Source organism: Exophiala bonariae, assembly GCF_035927105.1.
Source record: "Exophiala bonariae strain CCFEE 5792 chromosome Unknown scaffold_30, whole genome shotgun sequence".
NCBI classification, from domain to species: Eukaryota; Fungi; Ascomycota; class Eurotiomycetes; order Chaetothyriales; family Herpotrichiellaceae; genus Exophiala; species Exophiala bonariae.
Genome location: NW_027042505.1, coordinates 336,886 through 357,560, shown reverse-complemented (window position 1 = coordinate 357,560; position 20,675 = coordinate 336,886). Strand labels below are relative to the sequence as shown.

Sequence of the window (20,675 nt, the reverse complement as noted above, 5' to 3'; positions counted from 1 at the left end):
GTGCAGTGGGCTACCCACATACTACTAAGTTAGAACGGAAGCAATACCACGTGATCTAATTCCGTTTCCCCATTTGGTCTTCCGTTCGAGCACGATGCCCTCGGTAGAGAACACTTTGATTTATCACCGATAACCATGCGGAGCTCCTGTAAATCAAGATTTGGTTGAAAACTCATTATCTAACTAGCTTTGTATAGAGCCGCCCAGGATGATAGAGTGACCGAGGTCTTTCTCGTGACCCGCAGGAGAACTGCGCTTTCTATCCTTATGTCGCTCCGTATTCCTACGGTCGTTCAATCTCCGCAACTGCGGCCCTGGTTTGGAAATCCGTCACTTTATTGAATTATTTTACTTTGAATTAGTGATTCAAAGATTCCTCAATGCCTATGCCTATTCATGCAGTGTAGATCACTTGAGTATGAATCATCGATCATACCAGTATGAGTGCTTCTCTACTACTGCAGCTTGTGTTGACAGGCACACAAACGCACTATGAGAACCGGGGGCTAATCGACGACAAGAGACTCGACCATTTACTGGTGGCCGGCAAACAGATCCTCTACAAGTCCCACCAAGAAAGCGACGTTAGATCTGCCCTCGGTTTCAACCCTCGAGTCTGGGAGGGCCTCACCAAAGTCCTCTCAGTCGCAATTCCCGCTCTCGAGCAGCAGTCCTTCGCGTGGAAGAACCCGCCCGCCGCGAGTTTCAATGGCAGCAGTTCAGACCTCATTGCCTCACATTACCTCTCTCTCATCAAGGACATTGAGCGACTAAACGATCTTTGTACCATTGCGCGAAACCTCCTCGCTACGACCAAGAAGGCACAGAACTTGGCATCCGAGAAGGGATTTGATCAACAGATTCTGAAACTCATTGATGTTTGTGTTAGAGTGACGGCTCGAGGATTTGATGGAGAGTCGAATCCTAGGAATGAGGAGCGATGGCAAAAGGTCGTCAACCTCTACAAGCGGCTGTTGATTACCTGCCTCCAATTCCTACACAATTTTATCATGCACAACGAACAGAGGAAGTTGGTACTGTGGTTGGATCTCTTTGGACAATCTCAGACCACCGAGAATGATGAGCTGGCACCCGCGGACGAGCAGGAGCCAGAGATCGACGAGAGACTCCATGCGGCGAAGGAAGATAGGATCAAAGCTACCGTCGAGAAGTTACCAGAAGGAAACCTCCCTGCACCCAACGGAGAATTGGGCTACAGTATCGATGATGTTCATGCTCTGTTTGACTTGATGAGCACCAACAAGGACCCTGATGCACAAACGCAAGAGGCTGCAAAGATACTCATGGACAAAATCAGAAGTGATCTCGAGGCTACATCCGGTCTTACCTCAAATCAACTTGATAACAACCCGGATGCACTTGTCAAAGTGGGTGCGGAACTGCGTGCTCGAATTCTCGCCAAGGACACCAGTACACCCTCCGCGCCGTCCGACCACGCGAACCAGCCTCTTCCAATTGAGAATGGGGCAAACAATGGTCAAGCCCGCCCTACACTCTGGAGTAACTTGCCAGATATCTCCGCGTATGGTGATTTCAACGGAACAAACCAAACCATGACCGACGACGACTTGACAATGCCTAGGACGGCCGAATCTGCAGCCGCAACTCTACAGGAGGCGAAGGACGAGCTCATGGCGAGATTGCATGAGGCTGCACCGGTCATAGACGAGAATGGAATGATATCTTATGATGGTGAAATTGATCAGGAAGAAGATCTAGAGGAGGATATCATCGATAGCGCCGAGGATAGTATGGAGGAAGATGAAGAAGAAGATGACGATGATGATTATGGCCGGACCGGTGATCAAGAAAGGGGACTTTTGACCGATGTTCCGCTGGTTCTGGGACCTACGGAGATCGAAGCACTCCCAATGATTATCCAAGCCGGCATTGTCGACAATTTTGGTTCAAAAGATGCTGCACGACAAGGGATAAAGAACATGCAAGCCGTGCGTTGTCACATCCTACTTGCTCAAGAAGCCGGTCGCAATGTCTTGCGAGAGCTGCTCATATTCATTGCCGCGTGGGATTTACCGGATGACGAGTTCTATTTCAAGATGATGGTCCAAATCATGGAAGCCATTCTCAAAAACGGTCTCATGTCTCACGCATATGCCGACTTTGGACAGCCGAAGGACATCATCTCCCCCGCCCAAGCTGTTGTTATCAAGATCCTCACCCATATATTCCGCGCCAAATACAGTCCCGCCACCGTGGTGCAGGAAAATAACCAGCCTGTACAAAAGGCACGAATTCCTTCACCGTTGAGCAGAGTCGATGTCTTGACCGTTCGATACATCTTTATCGTCTTCCGTGGCAACATCATTCCTGAGACCTGCGCTCTGATATACCTTCAAGGTCAAATCCGCGCTGGTCATGCTTTGGCAGAAGACTTTCCTCTCAATCTGTGGGATATGGAGCGCGTGTATGAGGGAGTCTACCAGTTTCTGGAGTTCTTCGCCGTTCTCACTGAGAACAACGACTGGAAACGTCTCTTGGTGCAGTGGGAGATTGTCTATGATCTTGTCACACTGATCAAAGAGCTCGACACAAGTATCGCCAAGGTGGCACTCACAAAGTCGATGCCTCCCCCAGTCGCCACTACCAATGGTTCAAGCTCCAAGTCCGAGCCACAACAACGATCTCCACCCGCGCCTGTTGCCGTGGAACGTCCTTACGAGGCGACCACGGCCGACAAAGACCTACCAGCTGATCAACCTTCATCCCCACCAATGTCGCCCCCTCCACCCGCCGTGACCGAAGAGCCTGCCGATTTCGAGTGGCGGAACCTAAAGAAGCTTATAGTCCTGGTCCTGTCAAGTCTAGTGTGGAAGTCTCCCACGGTGCAGAATCAAATACGCGAGTATGGCGGTGTGGAGACGATTCTCAGTTGTACACAATATGATGGTATGTAACGAAACAGTCTTTTATTTTCAACTCTGCTCTATTCGGTCCCCTCGGACGAGTCTCTATTAAAAATGCAAAATGAGTCTCAAAGCCAAGACTAACCACTCCTGTTCATTCTCCAGCATGCAACCCCTACATCAAAGAACACGCCGTCATGTGCTTGAAATTCCTCCTCGAGAGCAACCCGGTGAACCAGAAGCTCGTGTCGAGTCTCGAAGCACGCGAGGTCGTCCCACCTCCGTCCGGCGACGATACGCTCAGTCGCATGGGCGTCGATGTCCGCGTCGGCGACGACGGCAAGGTCAAGGTCACCAGCAACGGCGCGAAACAGAGTCGTGTCCAGAATGGGGAGGCCGGACCTCCTCCTGCTACTGCTGCTGCTACTGGTGCGAAAGGACAGAAGGGGACAGGGGCGGTGGTGGAGCATGAGGCGAGAGGGAAGCTCGAGGAGCTTGATTTGAATGGCGAGGGCAATGCGAAGGGGAAAGAAAAGGGCAAGGGCAAAGGCGCGGTTGGAGGTGACGGTGCCAACAGTGGCTCGACTGGTGGCGGCGGTGGTGGTGACAACAACAGTGACGTCGACTTTATGTAGTACAACTTCCTGCACTTGTGGAGGCGGTGGTCGAAGTTACATCTTGGCCGGAAGTGAGGGATGATCACCGTACCCTGGCTCTTTTGGTTTGGTGATCTGAGACTACCTAGCTAGCTAGCTGGTTTGAATGGTTGGATAGTTGGATAGATTGATTGGGCTGGCTTGGGATAGTTGATCAGAAGAGAGTCAGTGACAGCGATGATGTATGGAGTAGCTATCAGCTTCTCTTACCTAGGTATGTTTGGTTGAAAATGAATAAACATACTATGAGTCTGCTGAGAAGGATGGGCCAACTCATGTACCTACCTACCTATCTAGTTAGCTGTCGACTTGAGAAGATACCTACCTAGCTTCGCTTCGACGCGTCTTCATGTCCTGTGAGCGATTGGGAAGTGCTATTATTGAGTTGTGAACTCCTTGGATGCACATAGTATGATGCAGAATGTCATGCGTCAGTGCTGTGATGTCAATCATGGATCGTTCGTTCACTACTGGCTCCAAACATCTCTCGTATTTGTATTCGAAGGTAGGTATTTTCTGCTTCTTGAGCATTGTGCAACGATAGAAACGCGGAGAAGGACTTTGCATGGTAGGGAGACTGGAAGACTTTTTCTCTGCTGAGGACGTACGGTCAGGAAGGTTTACGTCTTGGTAATCTTTTGGTTTATATACAGGTTTTTACTTTGATGTCAGGCTTGGTGTTTATAGTGAACACAGAGTCCCCCTCCAGGCTTCTTCCCACTCTTTCGGCAGGAACTTTGAAGCTCTCCAAGCAACGCCAGATAAAGGGTCATTTGCTCTACTTCTTCTCTTCCTTCTTCTCCTCAGGGGGCGGGGTAGGAAGTTTGAACTGCTCTGGTTTCCTGTCCACACCAGTGCCGACCTGCTCCCAGGCACTGGTGCCACCTTCAAAGTTTCGGTACGCCTGGGTCATCTCGAGGGGTTCGACGACAATTCGCTTCTTCTCCTCGTCATATCGGATTTCTGTGTATCCGGTCAAAGGGAAATCCTTCCGCAATGGGTGCCCGTCGAATCCGTAGTCGGTCATGATTCGGCGTAGATCCGGGTGGCCAGTGAAGAAGACGCCGAACATGTCGTAGACTTCACGCTCGTACCAGTTTGCTCCATCGTAAAGAGATGTGATGGATGGGACGGGTGTGGCTTCGTCCGCGTATGTCTTGACCCTTATCCGTGAGTTGTGTCGGACACTGAGAAGATTATAAACGACTTCGAAGCGGTAGTTCTTGGTGGGGAAGTCGACCGCGGTTATGTCTGCGACCATGGTGTATTCGGCGGCCGTGTGGTATTTTAAGAAAGTGAAAACGGGGATCACTCCTGTAGGTGTGATGTAGATGCACAGCTCGTCTTTCCAGACGGAGAACTGTTGGACGTGCTTGGGCAGCGCGGACATCAGGTATTGGCCGTATTGATGAAGGGGGAGAGCATGTTCGGAGTACTTGTCGGCGTCATTAACCACGGGCGCGGAGAGTTTTCCTTGGGCTACATCAAACACACGTTAGAGACCCAGAAGATTCAAGTTTTGAAGCACTTGCTACTCACGAGGTCGAGGGGCCTTTCGAAGCTCTGACAGAAGATCTGGAGGTGCAGTTCTGTAATCGATGGGCTTTTCCTGCTTGGCTCCTTGAGCAGGTGTTGTGTGAAATAGTGCGGTACTCTGGATACGTGTGGCGGCTTTGGAAGCTGTAGTGAGTGGCCGCCGACTTGCCAGACGCAGTATTGACTTTGTCGACGCCATGATGAAGCGCGAATGTGGTAGACAGGACTATGGCATTGAAATTCGAGATGGCCAGTCGAGACTCTAGTGAGGTAATCCAAGTTGGATGCGCCTCAATTGGGAGCTCGCTGCCGCCAAGAAAACTACTTTCCTCTCTTAGGCCTAGACCCAAAACACGGTTTAAGTGGCAAGTGTTTTGGCTGCTTTTGTCACCTTGATCCTGCCACTTTTGCTCTCGGACTAAAAGTCAAGGAAGGTTACCACCTCTGCATTCAAACTTCTGCCAGACTGCCACGCATCTCGTTTTGTCTTTGGTCTCTCCAAAAGTTCCATCTCGATCCTTCCAATTCGCAGGTCTAGACTAGTCCTGGTCACTCATCTGCATCATTCTCATCTTCATCTTCGCTGTCTTCTCTGTTGTACACGTATATTGACCACACACTCCCCCATCAATCAAACCGCCACTCCGAACTAGCGACAGCAAACTCGCTTTTATCCCAGATTCTTCCATCCTCCGTCCTGTCGCCCCCGTCCTATCTCGCCTTCAATTGACAAGCAGTGCATGGAGTTTTCCTTCCCTTCTTCTAGTCTGGTGAAGGTGTCGATAGAGGTGGAAAGCAGACAAGTCTCCATCATAATACCACATCGCGCATCATGAATCGCTCCCAAGATAATGTCATCGAGGATGACGAGGAAACTTGGTATGGCGAATCTTTCCAGGTCGCGCAAACTCCGCTAACCACATCTCCAGCCCTTTGTGTATCGAAGAATTTGACCTATCTGATAAAAACTTCCGCCCTTGTCCCTGCGGCTATCAAGTAGGTCTACATTTCACTCTGCATCCTTTCCGCTTTGTTGACTAAACACTCCTCCCTAGATTTGTCAGTTCTGCTTCAACAGTCTCAAGAACACCTATGAGAAGAGCACTTGCCCCAATTGCCGAAGGCCCTACGACGAAAAAACGATTCAATATAAAATCCCTACCGCTGAAGAATTCAAGCTAGACCAGTTAAACAAGAACAAAAAGCAAGCTGCCGCTAAGCGAAAAGAAACTGAGAAGCGAGAAGTCGAAAACTCTTCGCGTCGAAACCTTGCTGGCGTGCGCGTCAAACAACAGAACTTGGTCTACGTCATCGGCCTCATCCCATCCCTCAAAGATGAACAAGCCCTACTGAATACCCTCCGTGGTCCCGAGTTCTTTGGTCAATATGGCGATATCGAAAAGATTGTGGTCAGTAAGGCCAAGCCAGGTGCTGCCAATCAAGGCATCGGTGTCTATGTGACCTACGCAAGAAAGGAAGATGCGGCATTGTGTATCAGTACGGTGGATGGTTCCTTGAATGGCGATAGAGTTTTGCGGGCTCAGTTTGGCACCACCAAATATTGCTCTGCTTACCTACGAAATGAAGTCTGTAACAACAAAAGCTGCAGCTTCCTTCATGAAAGTGGAGAAGATGGACAAAGCAGTTCCCTTCAGAACGAGCCCCATGCTATCAAGGCACCTACGAAACCTCTCACATCGACACAGACTGCAGCTATCGCTGTACCCCCTCGCCCACTATCTGGTGCATCTCTAACGCAACCTATGGCCAGATCCAACAGCAGGGATGAAGGTCTAAGCAGGAAAAACAGTCACGATGCTTCTGCTCTGCCGTCGACTGCAAGTTGGGCCAATATGAATGCTCCTGTTGCCAGAACTCGGAGGGCCAGCCAAGCAAACAGCCGTGCCACGCCTAGTCCGCAATTGACTCATGCTTTATTGGCTGGGCACAAGACTGAAGAGCCAACACCCAAGGAACCAGTCACTGCGCCTCAGTCCTCAATAATCAACGTCCCGAAAAAAGCCTCGCCAATTTCCGAATCCCATCTACCAAAACTAACTCCCAAGCGCGTTGATCCCATTCAAGAGCAATACGACTATGTCCTTCGAACCGTCTCACAGAATTATGCATTTGTTTACGACGACTCATGTCTCACAGAGGAAGTTCGAGCACAAGTCGAAAGCATGCCATCTTTCATTGATCCGTTTGGAGGTGCTAAACGACGTGCTATGCGCGAGAAGGAAGAAGCGGAGAGAGCGAGAATCGAGGCTGACACAAGAGCCAAGCTTGAAGCACAAGCAATTTCATCAGCCGAAGAGATGCTCGATGAGGCTGATATGGCTGCCGGTAGCTTAGCTCTTGGAGGTGAACCTGAGGATGACCCCAGGAGTCTATCTGCTCGAGGTGCTATTGGTCGTCCTTCTCAACCTCTGCCCGACCAATTCGCCAATGTTAACCCTAGTTCACGAAGCCTCACTCCCCAACAACGTCAACAACTGTCCCAACAGTCATCTGGGCTTACACAAACCGTCTCCCGCAACACCGCATTCGACATGTCCGAATTTAATAGAGGCGAACCACAGTACAGCCAAGCTCAATTCGAACAGATCAACAATCACCAACGTCATGGATCTAGATATTTCAACAACGACTCAAAAAGCTCTTCTGTTAATCGATTTCAAGGTCAACAACAATCATTCTACTCCAGCGGCGTTCAAGGGCCACCACCAGGTTTACCAACAGCTGGAACACCTCCAGTGAGTGGTGGTGGAATGTTTGCTCATGGACAGAACTTCACCAACCCTGGCTTTGGATCATCCAAAGAGAACAACGCGGAGATTTATTCCATTAGGAATCGAAGCGGGACAAATCAGGGCCATGATATCGCTAAGCGTGAGTTGCTCCTTTCCTTGCAAAATAACCCCCTTCGGTCACCTCCATTATCAGCCCCTGCCCCTAGTGGTCTCAATACCCTCTATGGTCAACTCCAAGGGGCTTATCAAGATCCTGGACTCGTTAAACAAAGGAAAAAGGGGAAGAAGCACAGACATGCTAACACTTCCTCTTCAGGAGGTGGTGTAGAGCATCTTGCAGACCCGAGCATTGTTCAAGCGAGAACACAACCGGGCAATTCCACTGGGCAGGGGCTTTTTGGTGGTAACCAAGGTGGGTACTCGCAGTCCAACTTGATGTACGGCAGTGGCGGCGGATACAATCGGTGGTCATGACGATTCAAGTTTCTCATGCTCGTTTGTCCTTTTCTTCCTTTTTCACCTATTGCTGGGTTTTCATGTTAGGCGTTGGTCGGTTCAAAAAATTCCCCTATATTGCAGAGCACCCGAGCAATGCATAAGCGACTAGCTATATGGCAGAAGCTTTAGGGAGTTACGGCACGGTCACGCTCAGTATACCCTGACGAGTGGGAATCAACTCTGCACGACTCTTGTCGGCATCAGGCTTTTTTCTCTTCAGCGGCATCATCGGTCCCAGTTCACAGCTATGATTTTCATGTATGTTAGTCACCCTTACCTGACCTCTTTACCAAATGTCAGGAAGATTCAAAACAACTTCTTACATATCACCCAGGAGCTTGTTCCAATTCTTGTAAAATCTGATGCTGAGTGGGACTGATGGTGCAAAAAGCCTGATCGTCTCTGCCCTTTCATGTATAGTCAAGCTGTTGATCATGTACCCGCCACATCGTGCCGCCATTGCTGTTTTACACAAATGTCTTGAATTGTCCTACTGAATGCTAATCAATGGATTTGTAGTAGACGAGGACAACTTTCCACCATTACCGGCACGCGTAGAGACTATGGTCTCAGCGTTACATTCTCGAGTTTCGTCCTTCCACAGCCTACACAGTTCCGGCCTACGATCATCAACCCCCAAAATCCCTCCTGGATTTGAGTTGACTCATGCCCATCCAACCCCGGGCTCAGGACAAGCATCGCCTGTGACAAATCCAAGTTCAACACAACGAAATGCATCACCGCAAAGAGCTACATCAACCACAGCTGCAACGATCGCTCCAGCAGTGCCTTTGATTCCTGTGGTACCGCGAACATCGACGCCGAAACCAAAGATCACAGAAACACCTAAAGCACTTCAAAAGGATATTGCGTCGGTTGATGCATCTGTGACACCATCGGAAGCCAAAGAACCAAGAAATGAAGCGAGTAAGATCAGTTTTGGGTCACCGAAACCTCGGTCTTCAAAATCAAGGGCCAATGACAATTCAAAACTGGGAGTGGGTGGGCAAACCTCGAGTGTAGATGTTCAACCCTCAATCGTACCCCACAGAGATGAAGGGAAAGGCAAACAAAACACAGTTGTGCCCAAGCCTGATCGAATTGAAATCCCTCCTGTGCATCCTATACCATCAGACATTCAAGGTTCACATTCAGGCACAGAAAAAACTGGAACCCCAGTATCGGGATCAGCCATTGTTGAGGCATCAGATGCCCAGAGCTCACGCCCAGTAACACCTGCGACATACACTCCATCTGAGTCATCAAAAGCTTCGCTGCCTCGACCAAGGACATTGCGTCTGACCACTGGGATGATTGCTAAAGCTTCGGAACCCAATCCATTGTCAGCGACTACGGAGAAGTCGATTATCATGCCGCCAACGCCAGCAACCAAGAGAAGCTCACGACGACCTTCTATCTCTTCTGTTCAGCATAGTCGACCATCCACACCGGCTCTATCTGAGCTTCTCTCACATGACGTCTCTAGAGCTAACTCGCCTCCACCAAGTATTGTTGGCAGCGCATATGAACGAGGGAAGAGTAAAAGCCAGCAAAAGAAAGAACGTCGCGAAAAAGCGAAAAAGGGCACTGAGCAAGGAGAGGCAGTCACTCCCACATTAGCTTCGGGTGCAGCACAACCGTCACTGGAAGAAGTCGCACCTGTCATCGCACGTCAGAAGAAACAGAAGCGTCGTGTAGAAAGCAGTACAGCAGCAACTTCCGTGGAAATGACCAAAGCAAGCTCCAAAACTTCCAACGATACATCCAATACTCAAGCTTCACCTTCAAAGCCACATCAACCTTCAGTCGAGAAGGAATCAGGTCCTACTATTTCGTCAAAGAAACATGGCCCTGCAAAGGTTGAAGAGAAGATGAAACCGGTGGCAGCGAATGCAAAGACTGGCAAAGCAACTCCTCCGGCGCAGAAACCAGCTAGCCCACAAGTTCCACTAACCCCGGAAGAGTCAATTCTTCCGGCAGTTGTTAAGGTTGAAGACGGTGTGAAGAGCTCATTTACCCTTCGTGACCTGTATTCCGATGTTGGCAAGATGGTTGGTGCTAATGGCACGCCTACGGAAACATCAGCGGCTATTCAGAAACTTCTCAATGAGCACGTTTCCCCCATGTCTAAGCTCATCAGTTCGATGATCCAAAGTGGTGATCTTTCTAAAGATCATCCTTGGCTAAATTCACCCAATTTCAATTCTGCAGCATACAAGCTACCACCAGATTCACGACGTGGACAGGATTATCTTGATGGGAATGGTTACAGTGCTACGGATGCTTTTGGTCACGTTTACCTACCACTGAAAGAGAAACACGCACTGAAAGAAGGTCATTGTGTCAGCATCGCGGATGGTGGTGATAAAAAGGATGATCTTCTCAAGAAATGCTTGATAACCTCAAATGGTTGGGTCTTGAGACATCTCTCAGGAGATGAAACTCAGAAAATCATTGAACTTAATGAACGAAGACCCATGTACCTCGACGAATTTGGTGAGGTGGGAATCATGGATGGGCTTGGCGCATTGGAGCATGACGACTACTCAAACCTCGCTGGAGGCATGGAGCGACTGAGCAGGCATGGTGAGCATCATGGTGTTGTCTGGGTGGCAGGTGAAGGTGATCAGGGCGATCTTTCTCAGGAAGACGACGATGAATTTGAAATTTTCGATGACGAGGACGCGGAGATTGATGGTGAAATCGGCATTCCTAGTGAGGATGAAGAGTTCGAAGTCTTGCATGACGACGATATGGAACCAATTCCCACCTCTGTACGTGAAGGTCTCGGTGGTCTTAATGCACCTGGTGGCGCCTGGGACCTTCCACCACCTTCTATGTCGCAATATCCACACTTGGCAAGACAATCTCGTCAAAGTCTGCCTGGTTTGGGATTCCATTCCAAGACGAATGCATTCGCCAGAGCAAAGAACCTAGGAACGAGCCCAACGAGCACATCAGCGACCAACGCCACGACGACAACGAATCATTCTGGAGGTAAGAATGGGCACAAGCATCACGCACATGGTACCCAATCTTCCGGAGCATCAGCTTCCACAGGTGGTGCCCCTGCTGCTACCAATGCATCTCGCGAATCATCCTCGGTTGGTGCTAGTGCATTCGTCCCGGGTACACATGCCAATCATGCGCCAATCAACTTGCGGGCACTCGATAGTGACGCACTAATCAGACGTGTCGTGGAAAAGCAGAAGGAGCTAGAGGTGTCACGAAAGGAGATGGAGAAAATGGAGAAACTGTGGAACAAGAAATCGAAGGATATCGGCCGATGGAGAGAAGGACTCAATAAGGCATGATCGATTGGTCGATTGGATCGCATTGGGCTATTGAATTGGATGGAAGTGCTCCTTCCGTGAGGCCATTCTATCTTCGGGGCAGTGAGCACAATCAGGGCTAGGGCCTGGCCCGTATTCAGTATGATGTTGGCGTATTCTGGAATCATCCGTCTCTAGCTTACTATTGCACTGTAATGTGTAACAACACAATTGTACAACCACCAAGACCCTATTATATGAGTCCCGTTCATCTTGTGCATCTTGATATCTGTCTTCAGTGGCCTTTCTTGACTATTTCTATCCGCCGAATCTCAATCACGAATAGGCATCTCAACTTATGTCGGGAGAGTTCTCCATATTCATTATCGGGTTGGGCTATTGGTTGGACCCAATTTCGAGAAACTCCAGGCTTGAGTCAAGTCCAACTTCTGGAGCATGAATGAGCCTTACTGTACCTCTGTCCGCCCGGACTTTTGGTCATTGGGGGAGCAGAACCACCAAGAGGCAGCGATAAGGCCTTCCCACTCGCCTGTAGAATTGATTTTGATGGGAATAGACAGTCATAGAGCTATGTAGGATAACATACTGCGTAACGAGGAGTGGGCGTGGCGTGCCAAGTGGTTTCGACTAGTGCCCGGTACTCCGGCAAATACCCCGCTCACACAAATCAACTTTATATTTTAAATCATCCGAATTTCCCTCAACAATCCTGTTCCAACAGGATCAACGTTTGCAGCAACAAACATGCCGTAAGTTACAATTTAAGTACTCACAGCAGTAGTTGCATACTAATAAATCATCACAGTGGCTGGCTCAATCGGGTATGCTCCGTCGCCTCACTTCATCACGACTAGTATCACTGACAACCACAAAGTAGAGCGGTTAGTACACTCTATCTCTGTCAATCAACGTGTGACTAATTCCCAAATCAGTGTGGCTCTTAACCTCAAGGTTGTGGGTTCGAGTCCCACGTCAGGCTCAATTCCAGACGTTAAATCTTTTTTTGGAGATTTTGGGAGCTTTGCGCTGTAGTTATTTTGCTTATATCGATACTATAGTATGCATTATCACTAAATAAACAAATCTAAAGAACTTCCTTTTTATCTTTCTTCGTCTATCTTACTATTTCACTACTTATAATATATTTATTCTTATATAATACTTAGGAATCCTTTTCCCGATCGTCGCTTCCTATGTCTACGAATAGTAGTAGCCGCAGGTTACTAATAAATATTCCTCGATGTACGGGGATCATCGCGTGAAAATGTGTGGCAAATAGCTCTTCATTATCTTTAACAATCTCGCAACAGCTACTTAATATTGCAGCCAGTCCACCACCAGGAACTGGCAAGACTGCCGTCCCATTTCCCCTTCTCCCCCCTTCCTCTGTCGCCACTAGCTGTTCACGGTGGGAATACACCAATGCCGACCTTATCCTTCGTGATATTCAGTTGATTCTCATTTACACTTAACTCCACCTGGGCAGTCTCTCCTGATAATGGATTTGAATCTCACCCGCGCATCACTCGTATCAGGACTACTCCAACCCCCTCGCACCTCGATTTATTGTCTCTCCGCCGCATCCATCGTAGTGCCAAGAACTATTCATTGCGTAGACGGTGTATGCTCGCAGGTCCAATTTCAGTTACCTGGGCTTTGCATCCCATCACCTTGCCCCAAAGCACAATGATCTGCTCCATGGATGCAGCAACTGGTTCAGGAATGTCGACCAAACTATAGCGAAATCTTTCGTAGTCCCGCCACTGAAAGCGAACTTTGCCAGGTGCAATTGTGGTTTTGGGAGGGTTCAAAAGCTCCCATCGAACAGGTCCGCCCATCCAGTCTTCACAATAGAGCTTGATCCGATCAATTATTGAGGGCGAATGGAATCTCGTGAATGTTGCAGTTTCGGCCATGAATTCGATATTGGTTGGAAAGCTTGCTCTCGTGTGCTCAATCCAAAGTCGCATGGTCCATTGAAGAGTGGCCATGTACTTCGAGAACCAATAAAGATACTCGCTAAAATCATCATCTTCATATGCACTGGAGGAGGCACAAGGACCACTCCCCTGCGATTGGGTGGAACCAGAATTATTAGGCATTGCAATATGAAGAAGCGTACAGCTGGTGAGATCCAGCGATGCACCACACCCCACACATGATTCAGGATTCTGAATTGGATTGATGTGTGCACATACGCATTCCCATGCGTTAGGTTGCATGGTGTTCGTGGTACGATCCATCACGGGACCAGTAGCATCAGTTGCCATGATGACACCAGACTGCACTTTCAGATTTACTACACTGAGAAATAGAAATTATGATTGAACACTATGTAACCTCCACCGTTGACAATTCAGAACTGTTGGTTCAGATGGCCACACAGAAAGGATGGTAAAAACGACTGAGGGAAATCAGAAGTTCAGATGGCTGATCCAGAATATGAGAGTGTGAGCGAGATGAAAACACTTGATAGATGTGAGAAGTTGGAGGAGTTGAGGAGGGCGTCACCCAGGCTGATAGCGAGGGCAATGAGATAAGAACAACTGATAGATATCGAACTTGAAGTAGGAGGGATAGGAGGAGTGGGAAGAGAAAGAAATGAGTGCAAAAGTTTTGCGGGAGAAGAGACTTAAATAGGCAGACAAGGCATGAGCCTCAGGCGCCCACCAGTCCCAACAATATTGAAGGTGCAGCGATGAGTCAACCTCGTGCTCAACCTCGCACAAAGAGTCCCTCCTGCTCCACAGCTCATTTTGTTCCTCCTTGTAATATTCTCAGGTGCGACTCCCACAACACAGCTATGTTCGTCCTTGCCACGTTGCCCAATTCATGGATGAAGAGCGAGGTGGCTATCAAAGATGTATGACGAAATTGCCTCTGATGTTGCCGAGTAGTGGCATAAACTTGGCCAGTGTATGCTCGATGGCAAATCCGAAAAGTTTTCGTTCCAGTATCGGATAAATCCACTCTATTTCAGTAGGCAATAGCATCGTCATACAAGCTCATGCCACAAGTGGCCACCTCTCACACCGATCTCCTCAATACTGTACGCTTTCGCACCGATGGGGCCCTCGCTCTCAAGGATGTAGCCCTTCTCGCACTTGGAGAAACTCACTCTCTCTTGCTGTAGCTCGTAAAAGTCGTCAAAGCGCGAGTCCAGCGCATCGTACAAGTTCTGCACATTACCGCTCGGGTGCAAGACTTCCCAGGGATGCGTACACTCTCTGGCTTTGCAGGTCTTCAAGACCAGAAGAAGGGAGTCGAGGCGTGATATCAATGTCCCGAGTTTCGCTGAGGCCGACTTTCCGGAGTTTACTTGCTCGAAGGTGAATATTGCCGAGTGATTTGTAGGATAGAGGTTGTTTATTTCATAAGGATCATTCTGTATCTTTTGGTCAGTGGTCAAGGTTTGTTTCAAGATTACACATTCTCACAATGAGATCATACAGCTGGTGCTCACCACTGCACCAAACGCTGTAGTACAAGCTGTAACCCCTACCGATTACCCTCAGTGCTTTGTATGTGTTGTTGTCAAACCATCGTTGGCCATAATCCCCCTCAGACAGAGCAAAGCCCCAGTATTCGACATTCACATGTTCGTGACGAGTAACTTGGGCCTCGTCAAGACCCGGCGCATCCAGAGGAATAACAGCTCCATCAAAATCGGCTCGCAGTTTCCCGTGAACCAGTGAAAGGAATGTTGGTGCCAGATCTGTGTGAGTGGTGACAATGTCACTGACCTTACCCTTAGGAACACCAGGACCGCGAACGATCAACGGAATATTAATATCTTCTTCAAAGCCGCATTCTTTGCCGGGCTGAAGTCTGTGTTGTCCAATGTGGTATCCGTTGTCGCTGGAATAAAAGATATACGTATTGTCGAGGATTCCGTATTCGTCAAGGCGCTTGATCACCCCATCGATGATCTCATCAACAGCCTGGAGTGCTCGAAGGCGATTCCGGTAGAAGTGGTCGTTGAAGTCGACATTGTTTTGAGACTGTTTTGGAAGACCGGCAATCCATGAAACTCCACTTGCCTATATTGCACTTTAGCGATGTCAGAAGATTCAATGACCAGTCGGTTGCCCACTTTATCTGGATTGAAGTTAGGAGTTCTCGGCACAATTTCATCCTTGAACAAATCCTTATGTCTTTCTGCGGGGATTGGTGGAGAAGTAATGATGGTATCTCCAGAAGCATTTCCACCAAACCAATCCTGCTTGAATGCGACATTTGAGTGGGGTGCATTACTGGCGATGGTGAGGAAAAAGGGTTTCTTCTCGGACACGGCATCCTCCAGAAAGTCATACGCTTTGCTCGCAAGTACATCGGTAGAATAATTGCCTTCGTAGCTGACAGGGGCGTCTTTGTCGGTCTGAAACGTACTGTTTAGATATTGATAGGTAAAGGGATCTAGCAAAAATGAAGACCTGGTGAAACCCTTGGGGAACGGCGCGTCATAATTCTCAACTGTATGGGCATTGAAGAGCTTCCCGGTATAGTACGTGTTGTATCCAGCTTCCTGCAGCCATACCGGTAGCCATGCCTCATTTAGGCCTTGACTGACGAACTTGGGGTAACCACCTGATCAGAGATTAATTTTTCAGACGCACAAAGTTTTGCCCTGGTTGATGCGTACCATATGGTGGATTGACATCAGTCACATTGGTGTTGTGCGCTGCTTTCCCAGTCCAGAGACTTACCCGCGATGGACAGCAGAGTGCGATGGTACAATAATGTCGACGGAAGAAAGTTCCTTGATCAAGTAGATGCTGTTTGAGATATGGCATATATGAAAGAGAGTCCAGATGTAGATCTTGGTCATCTGTTAGAATGAACACAACGTTAGGCCTATCATGAGCTTCAGTCGTAATGAGAGTGTTAGCTATGATTTGCTGGTTGTCCTGGGCAGCATTGCCCATCGCCTGGGCGTTGAGGACAAGACCGAGCAGTAGTAATAGCTTCTGCAAGCGAGCCATACTTATCGAACGATCCAAAGACAGCAGATATCTCTACCTCTGGCAAGAACTGATGGCCGCTGCTAGAGTTGATAACGATGTTGATATTAGCATGTGGATTGCCAGAACCCTGATTGCGTGACCAGGACTCCAGTTGACGCGACGACTCTGCGACCAGGTCTTTCGATCGCATTTCAACGGTGTGTCCAGTCATACTCGTAGGTATTTCTCTTTTTTTTTAAGCATCAATTCCAAGTGTCATTCTCAGACTAATCCGCTATGGTTGGATTAGACGAGAGAAGCCCGCTTCTCGTGGTAGACGAGGCGGTAAATAGCTCCTCAAGTGATTCAAGTGTCAGTGATGGAGAGGAGCCCGCCATCACCAAGCCCACCCCAGAATACGGCGCAACACTTCGCCGATATTCATCGCCTGGCTCTCTTCCCCCTTTCCATCAAGATCATCCTCCAGGACAAGAACCATCACCGAGTTTGGCAATCTGGACCGTGATTCCTATTCTTTTGATTGGTAGGCCTGCATGCGTTCTGTGTTGATATGTGTTACTGACTCCCCAGGGGTACTTATTGGTAATGCGGACGGCACCTTAGTGATCGCTTCCAGTCAGCATATCGCTTCGGAGTTTCATGCGTTATCGAAGGCGTCATGGCTCGTGACGAGCTTTATGCTCGCAGCATGTGCGAGTCAAAGTCTAGTAATGATATCGTTGCCCTTCGCCTAGCTGATGGCTGACTGATCATTGCAGTATGGAAAGTTCAGTGACATTTTTGGTCGCAAGAGTAATCTTGCGTTTGCCTACACATTCTTTGGGGTCGGCCTTGTTATCTGGTAAGTATAAGGAAATCATACCTGATGAGCCAAGGGTGACTACTGAAATGGCGGACAGTGGTGTTAGCAAGACCTTCTGGCAAGTCCTCAGCGGTCGGGCGCTGAGTGGCATTGGAGGTGCTGGCATGACAGCATTGGTATCGATCATTATCGCTGGTGAGTAGTAGCCTTCTCCACTTCTCGCGGTCTTCTTCCTCATCTTCATAGATATGGTACCAGTACGCGATGTTGCGAAATGGAGAAGCTATGTCAACGTCGCAGCAACACTCGGGCGGTCGATAGGAGGTCCTCTCGGAGGCGCACTTACTGATTCAATAGGCTGGCGATGGAGCTTCAATGGCCAAGTGGTACCAACTATTCTAGGCTTGGTATTGATCATCTGGAAGATCCCATCTCACACGGACAAAGATGAACGAGGTGCGGATCAATCGCTCCTACAGAAAGTAGGAAGGATAGACTTCCTCGGCGCATTTCTCCTGGCCACATCGATCAGTGCACTGCTCTTAACCCTTGATTTTGCTAGTAACGACTCTCCCTGGGCCCATATCTCAATAACGGCAGTCTCTTGCATTGTCTCTCTTGTTCTCTTCTATTTGGTCGAACGCCATTGGGCGAAGGAGCCAATCTTGCCGATCGAGTTAATCACGAAGCGAGATGTCTTCACCCCTTACCTCATTTCTGGATTTCAGATGGCAGCCCAATTTGGGATTATGTACTCTGTGCCAGTATACTTCCAGATTGCCACAGGCGCGTCAGTGACGGTGGCGGGTGCTCATCTTGTTCCTGCTGTGGTTGGGAATGCAACTGCTGGACTTCTCTCCGGGTACCTCATCACCAAGACAGGTCGATACAAGATCTTAACAACAGTTGGAAGTGCTCTCGCATCGATTGGCTACCTACTATTGATCATCCGCTGGAAGGGACAGACAGGCTGGGTCGAAGGTCTCTACATCTTCTTCGGGGGCTTTGGAGCTGGCACACTTCAGTCAACGACATTCGTCCACCTAGCCGCTGCTCTCGACCACAGCGATATAGCCATTGCGGGGACGGCTCATTATCTAGCTGGAAGCATCTTCATGCTCACTGGAGTGCAATTATCACAGACAGTGGTGCATACACGGTTGAGAATTGTCCTCAATTCGAGTCTTGAAGGTTTCAATCACAAGAAACAGGTATGTATTCTTCACAATCTTGTCTGAGTTGTGACATTGCTAAGCGTGAACTGTAGCTGATAAATGATGCAATATCAAGTGTCGAGCTGATATGGGAGATGCCAGAAAATGTGAAGAAAATTGTGGTTGGTGCTTACATCGATAGCCTTACATACACCTACGGTTTGCTTGTATCACTCCTACCTCGCGGCGCATACTGACAATCTCTGATAGCCCTTTCCTTAATTTTCGCCTTTCTTGGCTTGCTTGCCGGACTTACTCTTCGAGAGCGCAGGCTCTGAAAGATATCGGTTCATTAATTTAAGATGGAATTTACAGAATGGAAATAGAAAATAGAATTCTCGGCAGATATAGTAGTCTGCCAGGCGGCCACCCGAATTCAAACCTTATACCTAATAGATCCGAGCTTCCTCGAATGATATGGCAGAAAGGGTAGTATTTTGAGCGATCTTCAACATCTTACGGATCTGTTGCTGGTAGTGGTGGACTTTTCAGTCCAAATCGCTTGGTCGTGGTGGCCCACTGCTATGATATCGAGTATTGAGAGGCTACAATGACATATTTAGACTTCTAACTTCAGAGTTATGAGCCGAGCTTTTTGATTTCATCAAATACATTTCCATACATGGCCAGGGGAATCGAGAACAGGTCCTAAAAAATGTATGTCCATGTTCATCCTCGTGATGTAAATGACGCCATCAAGCACAATTCACAGCCTCGTGGCTTCTCCGCACCACGCTAAGCACAAGTAGTTAGCTCCGCATTCTGGAGTTCACAGCTTCTCCAAAATGTCACAGGTACATCTTATTGTTCGTAGATTTCTTGAAACCAACACACCACGATGCCACATTACCATTCCGTTAACACCCGAGCCGTCAGAATCCCAGGTAAATGCAGAGACTATGCGCAGGAGCTTCAGCACATCTGCGCGAGTCTTGAGCCATGAGAATCCTTTAGTAAGTCACCTACGCTTTTGAAGCAGTTCCTCCGCCCTATCATGAGCTGAGCAGGTATTGCTTTGGCCGCCGGGCTTGTAGCACTTGTGAATGAACTGTCCTAACCAGAACAACAGGGTCTCCCACGCAGATCCGAGGCGTCAACAGGACGCCCTCGTCCCAGCGCTGGTGGCCCACCACCAACCCTCCCACGCGCACAACGCGGACTACCACAGAAACGCCGGATCCCCAATGTCGCGCACGTCATCGCCGTCTCGAGTGCCAAAGGCGGCGTCGGCAAGTCCACACTGGCGGTGAACCTGGCGTTGTCATTCTCCCGACATGGCCTGCGCACAGGACTGCTGGACACCGATATCTTTGGCCCGTCGGTGCCGACACTGCTAGGCCTCAGCGATGCCGGAGAGCCGAAAGTGACAGAGCGCAACATGCTGGTCCCATTGACGAGCTACGGCGTCAAGAGCATGAGTATGGGATATTTACTGCCGAGCGAGGCGGCACCCGTCGCGTGGCGCGGCCTCATGGTCATGAAGGCGCTGCAGCAGCTGTTGCACGAGGTCGATTGGGGGCTGCCGGCGGGGTTGGATGTCCTGGTTCTGGACTTGCCACCCGGTACGGGTGACGTGCAATTGACGATCGGGCAGCAGGTGGAGCTGGACGGCGCAGTCGTCGTCTCGACGCCGCAGGACATCGCACTGAAAGATGCCGTCAAAGGTGTCGCGATGTTCCGCAAGATGGACATCAACGTCCTCGGCATGGTGCAGAATATGAGCGTCTTCGTCTGTCCGCATTGCCATGCCGAGACACGGATCTTCGCACAGCCTGGTAGACATGGACATGAACATGGGCATGGCGGCTTGGTAGGGGCGGAGGCGAAAGCCAATGAACTGGGAGTCGAGTTCCTCGGCGATGTCCCTCTCGATCCTAATATTTGCGCAGATGCTGATCGAGGTATGCCCACTGTTGTTGCCGAAGAAGCCAGCGGGCAAAAGATTAACACGCATTATTACGAAACTATTGCAGCAAAGGTTGCAAAGAAGATCGGCATGAATTGGACTTGAAGATTGTTAGCGGTTTGGTCTCAGATTTGTACAAATATGTATTATTATATCAAGGGTATAAGG

General features: G+C 49.1%; 7 protein-coding genes across 7 annotated transcripts; 4 read left to right on the top strand and 3 right to left on the bottom strand.

The window, feature by feature from the left end:
• Positions 1 to 440: 440 nt before the first annotated feature.
• LTR84_008298 (uncharacterized protein) lies at positions 441 to 3,520 on the top strand (the record flags this gene model as incomplete). Its single annotated transcript, XM_064851845.1, has 2 exons — positions 441 to 2,928; positions 3,051 to 3,520. The coding sequence occupies 2 exons, from the start codon at positions 441 to 443 to the stop codon at positions 3,518 to 3,520; spliced, it is 2,958 nt and encodes a 985-aa protein (XP_064702086.1).
• A 799-nt stretch (positions 3,521 to 4,319) lies between these two features.
• NUO31 (NADH-ubiquinone oxidoreductase 30.4 kDa subunit, mitochondrial) lies at positions 4,320 to 5,276 on the bottom strand (the record flags this gene model as incomplete). Its single annotated transcript, XM_064851844.1, has 2 exons — positions 4,320 to 5,020; positions 5,081 to 5,276. 2 exons carry the CDS (start codon positions 5,274 to 5,276, stop codon positions 4,320 to 4,322), a joined length of 897 nt encoding a protein of 298 aa, XP_064702085.1.
• Positions 5,277 to 5,909: 633 nt separating this feature from the next.
• On the top strand, positions 5,910 to 11,642 carry LTR84_008296 (uncharacterized protein; the record flags this gene model as incomplete). Its single annotated transcript, XM_064851843.1, has 4 exons — positions 5,910 to 5,956; positions 6,007 to 6,073; positions 6,133 to 8,242; positions 8,848 to 11,642. 4 exons carry the CDS (start codon positions 5,910 to 5,912, stop codon positions 11,640 to 11,642), a joined length of 5,019 nt encoding a protein of 1,672 aa, XP_064702084.1.
• Positions 11,643 to 13,222: 1,580 nt separating this feature from the next.
• Positions 13,223 to 13,891, bottom strand: LTR84_008295 (uncharacterized protein; the record flags this gene model as incomplete). Its single annotated transcript, XM_064851842.1, has 1 exon — positions 13,223 to 13,891. One exon carries the CDS (start codon positions 13,889 to 13,891, stop codon positions 13,223 to 13,225), a length of 669 nt encoding a protein of 222 aa, XP_064702083.1.
• A 725-nt stretch (positions 13,892 to 14,616) lies between these two features.
• Positions 14,617 to 16,603, bottom strand: LTR84_008294 (uncharacterized protein; the record flags this gene model as incomplete). The annotated part of the gene is made up of 4 exons (XM_064851841.1): positions 14,617 to 15,006; positions 15,059 to 15,661; positions 15,715 to 16,208; positions 16,264 to 16,603. The coding sequence occupies 4 exons, from the start codon at positions 16,601 to 16,603 to the stop codon at positions 14,617 to 14,619; spliced, it is 1,827 nt and encodes a 608-aa protein (XP_064702082.1).
• Positions 16,604 to 16,861: 258 nt separating this feature from the next.
• On the top strand, positions 16,862 to 18,879 carry LTR84_008293 (uncharacterized protein; the record flags this gene model as incomplete). Its single annotated transcript, XM_064851840.1, has 7 exons — positions 16,862 to 17,108; positions 17,156 to 17,292; positions 17,344 to 17,426; positions 17,485 to 17,582; positions 17,634 to 18,598; positions 18,655 to 18,760; positions 18,812 to 18,879. The coding sequence occupies 7 exons, from the start codon at positions 16,862 to 16,864 to the stop codon at positions 18,877 to 18,879; spliced, it is 1,704 nt and encodes a 567-aa protein (XP_064702081.1).
• A 507-nt stretch (positions 18,880 to 19,386) lies between these two features.
• Positions 19,387 to 20,612, top strand: LTR84_008292 (uncharacterized protein; the record flags this gene model as incomplete). Its single annotated transcript, XM_064851839.1, has 2 exons — positions 19,387 to 19,554; positions 19,671 to 20,612. 2 exons carry the CDS (start codon positions 19,387 to 19,389, stop codon positions 20,610 to 20,612), a joined length of 1,110 nt encoding a protein of 369 aa, XP_064702080.1.
• Between the last annotated feature and the right edge of the window lie 63 nt (positions 20,613 to 20,675).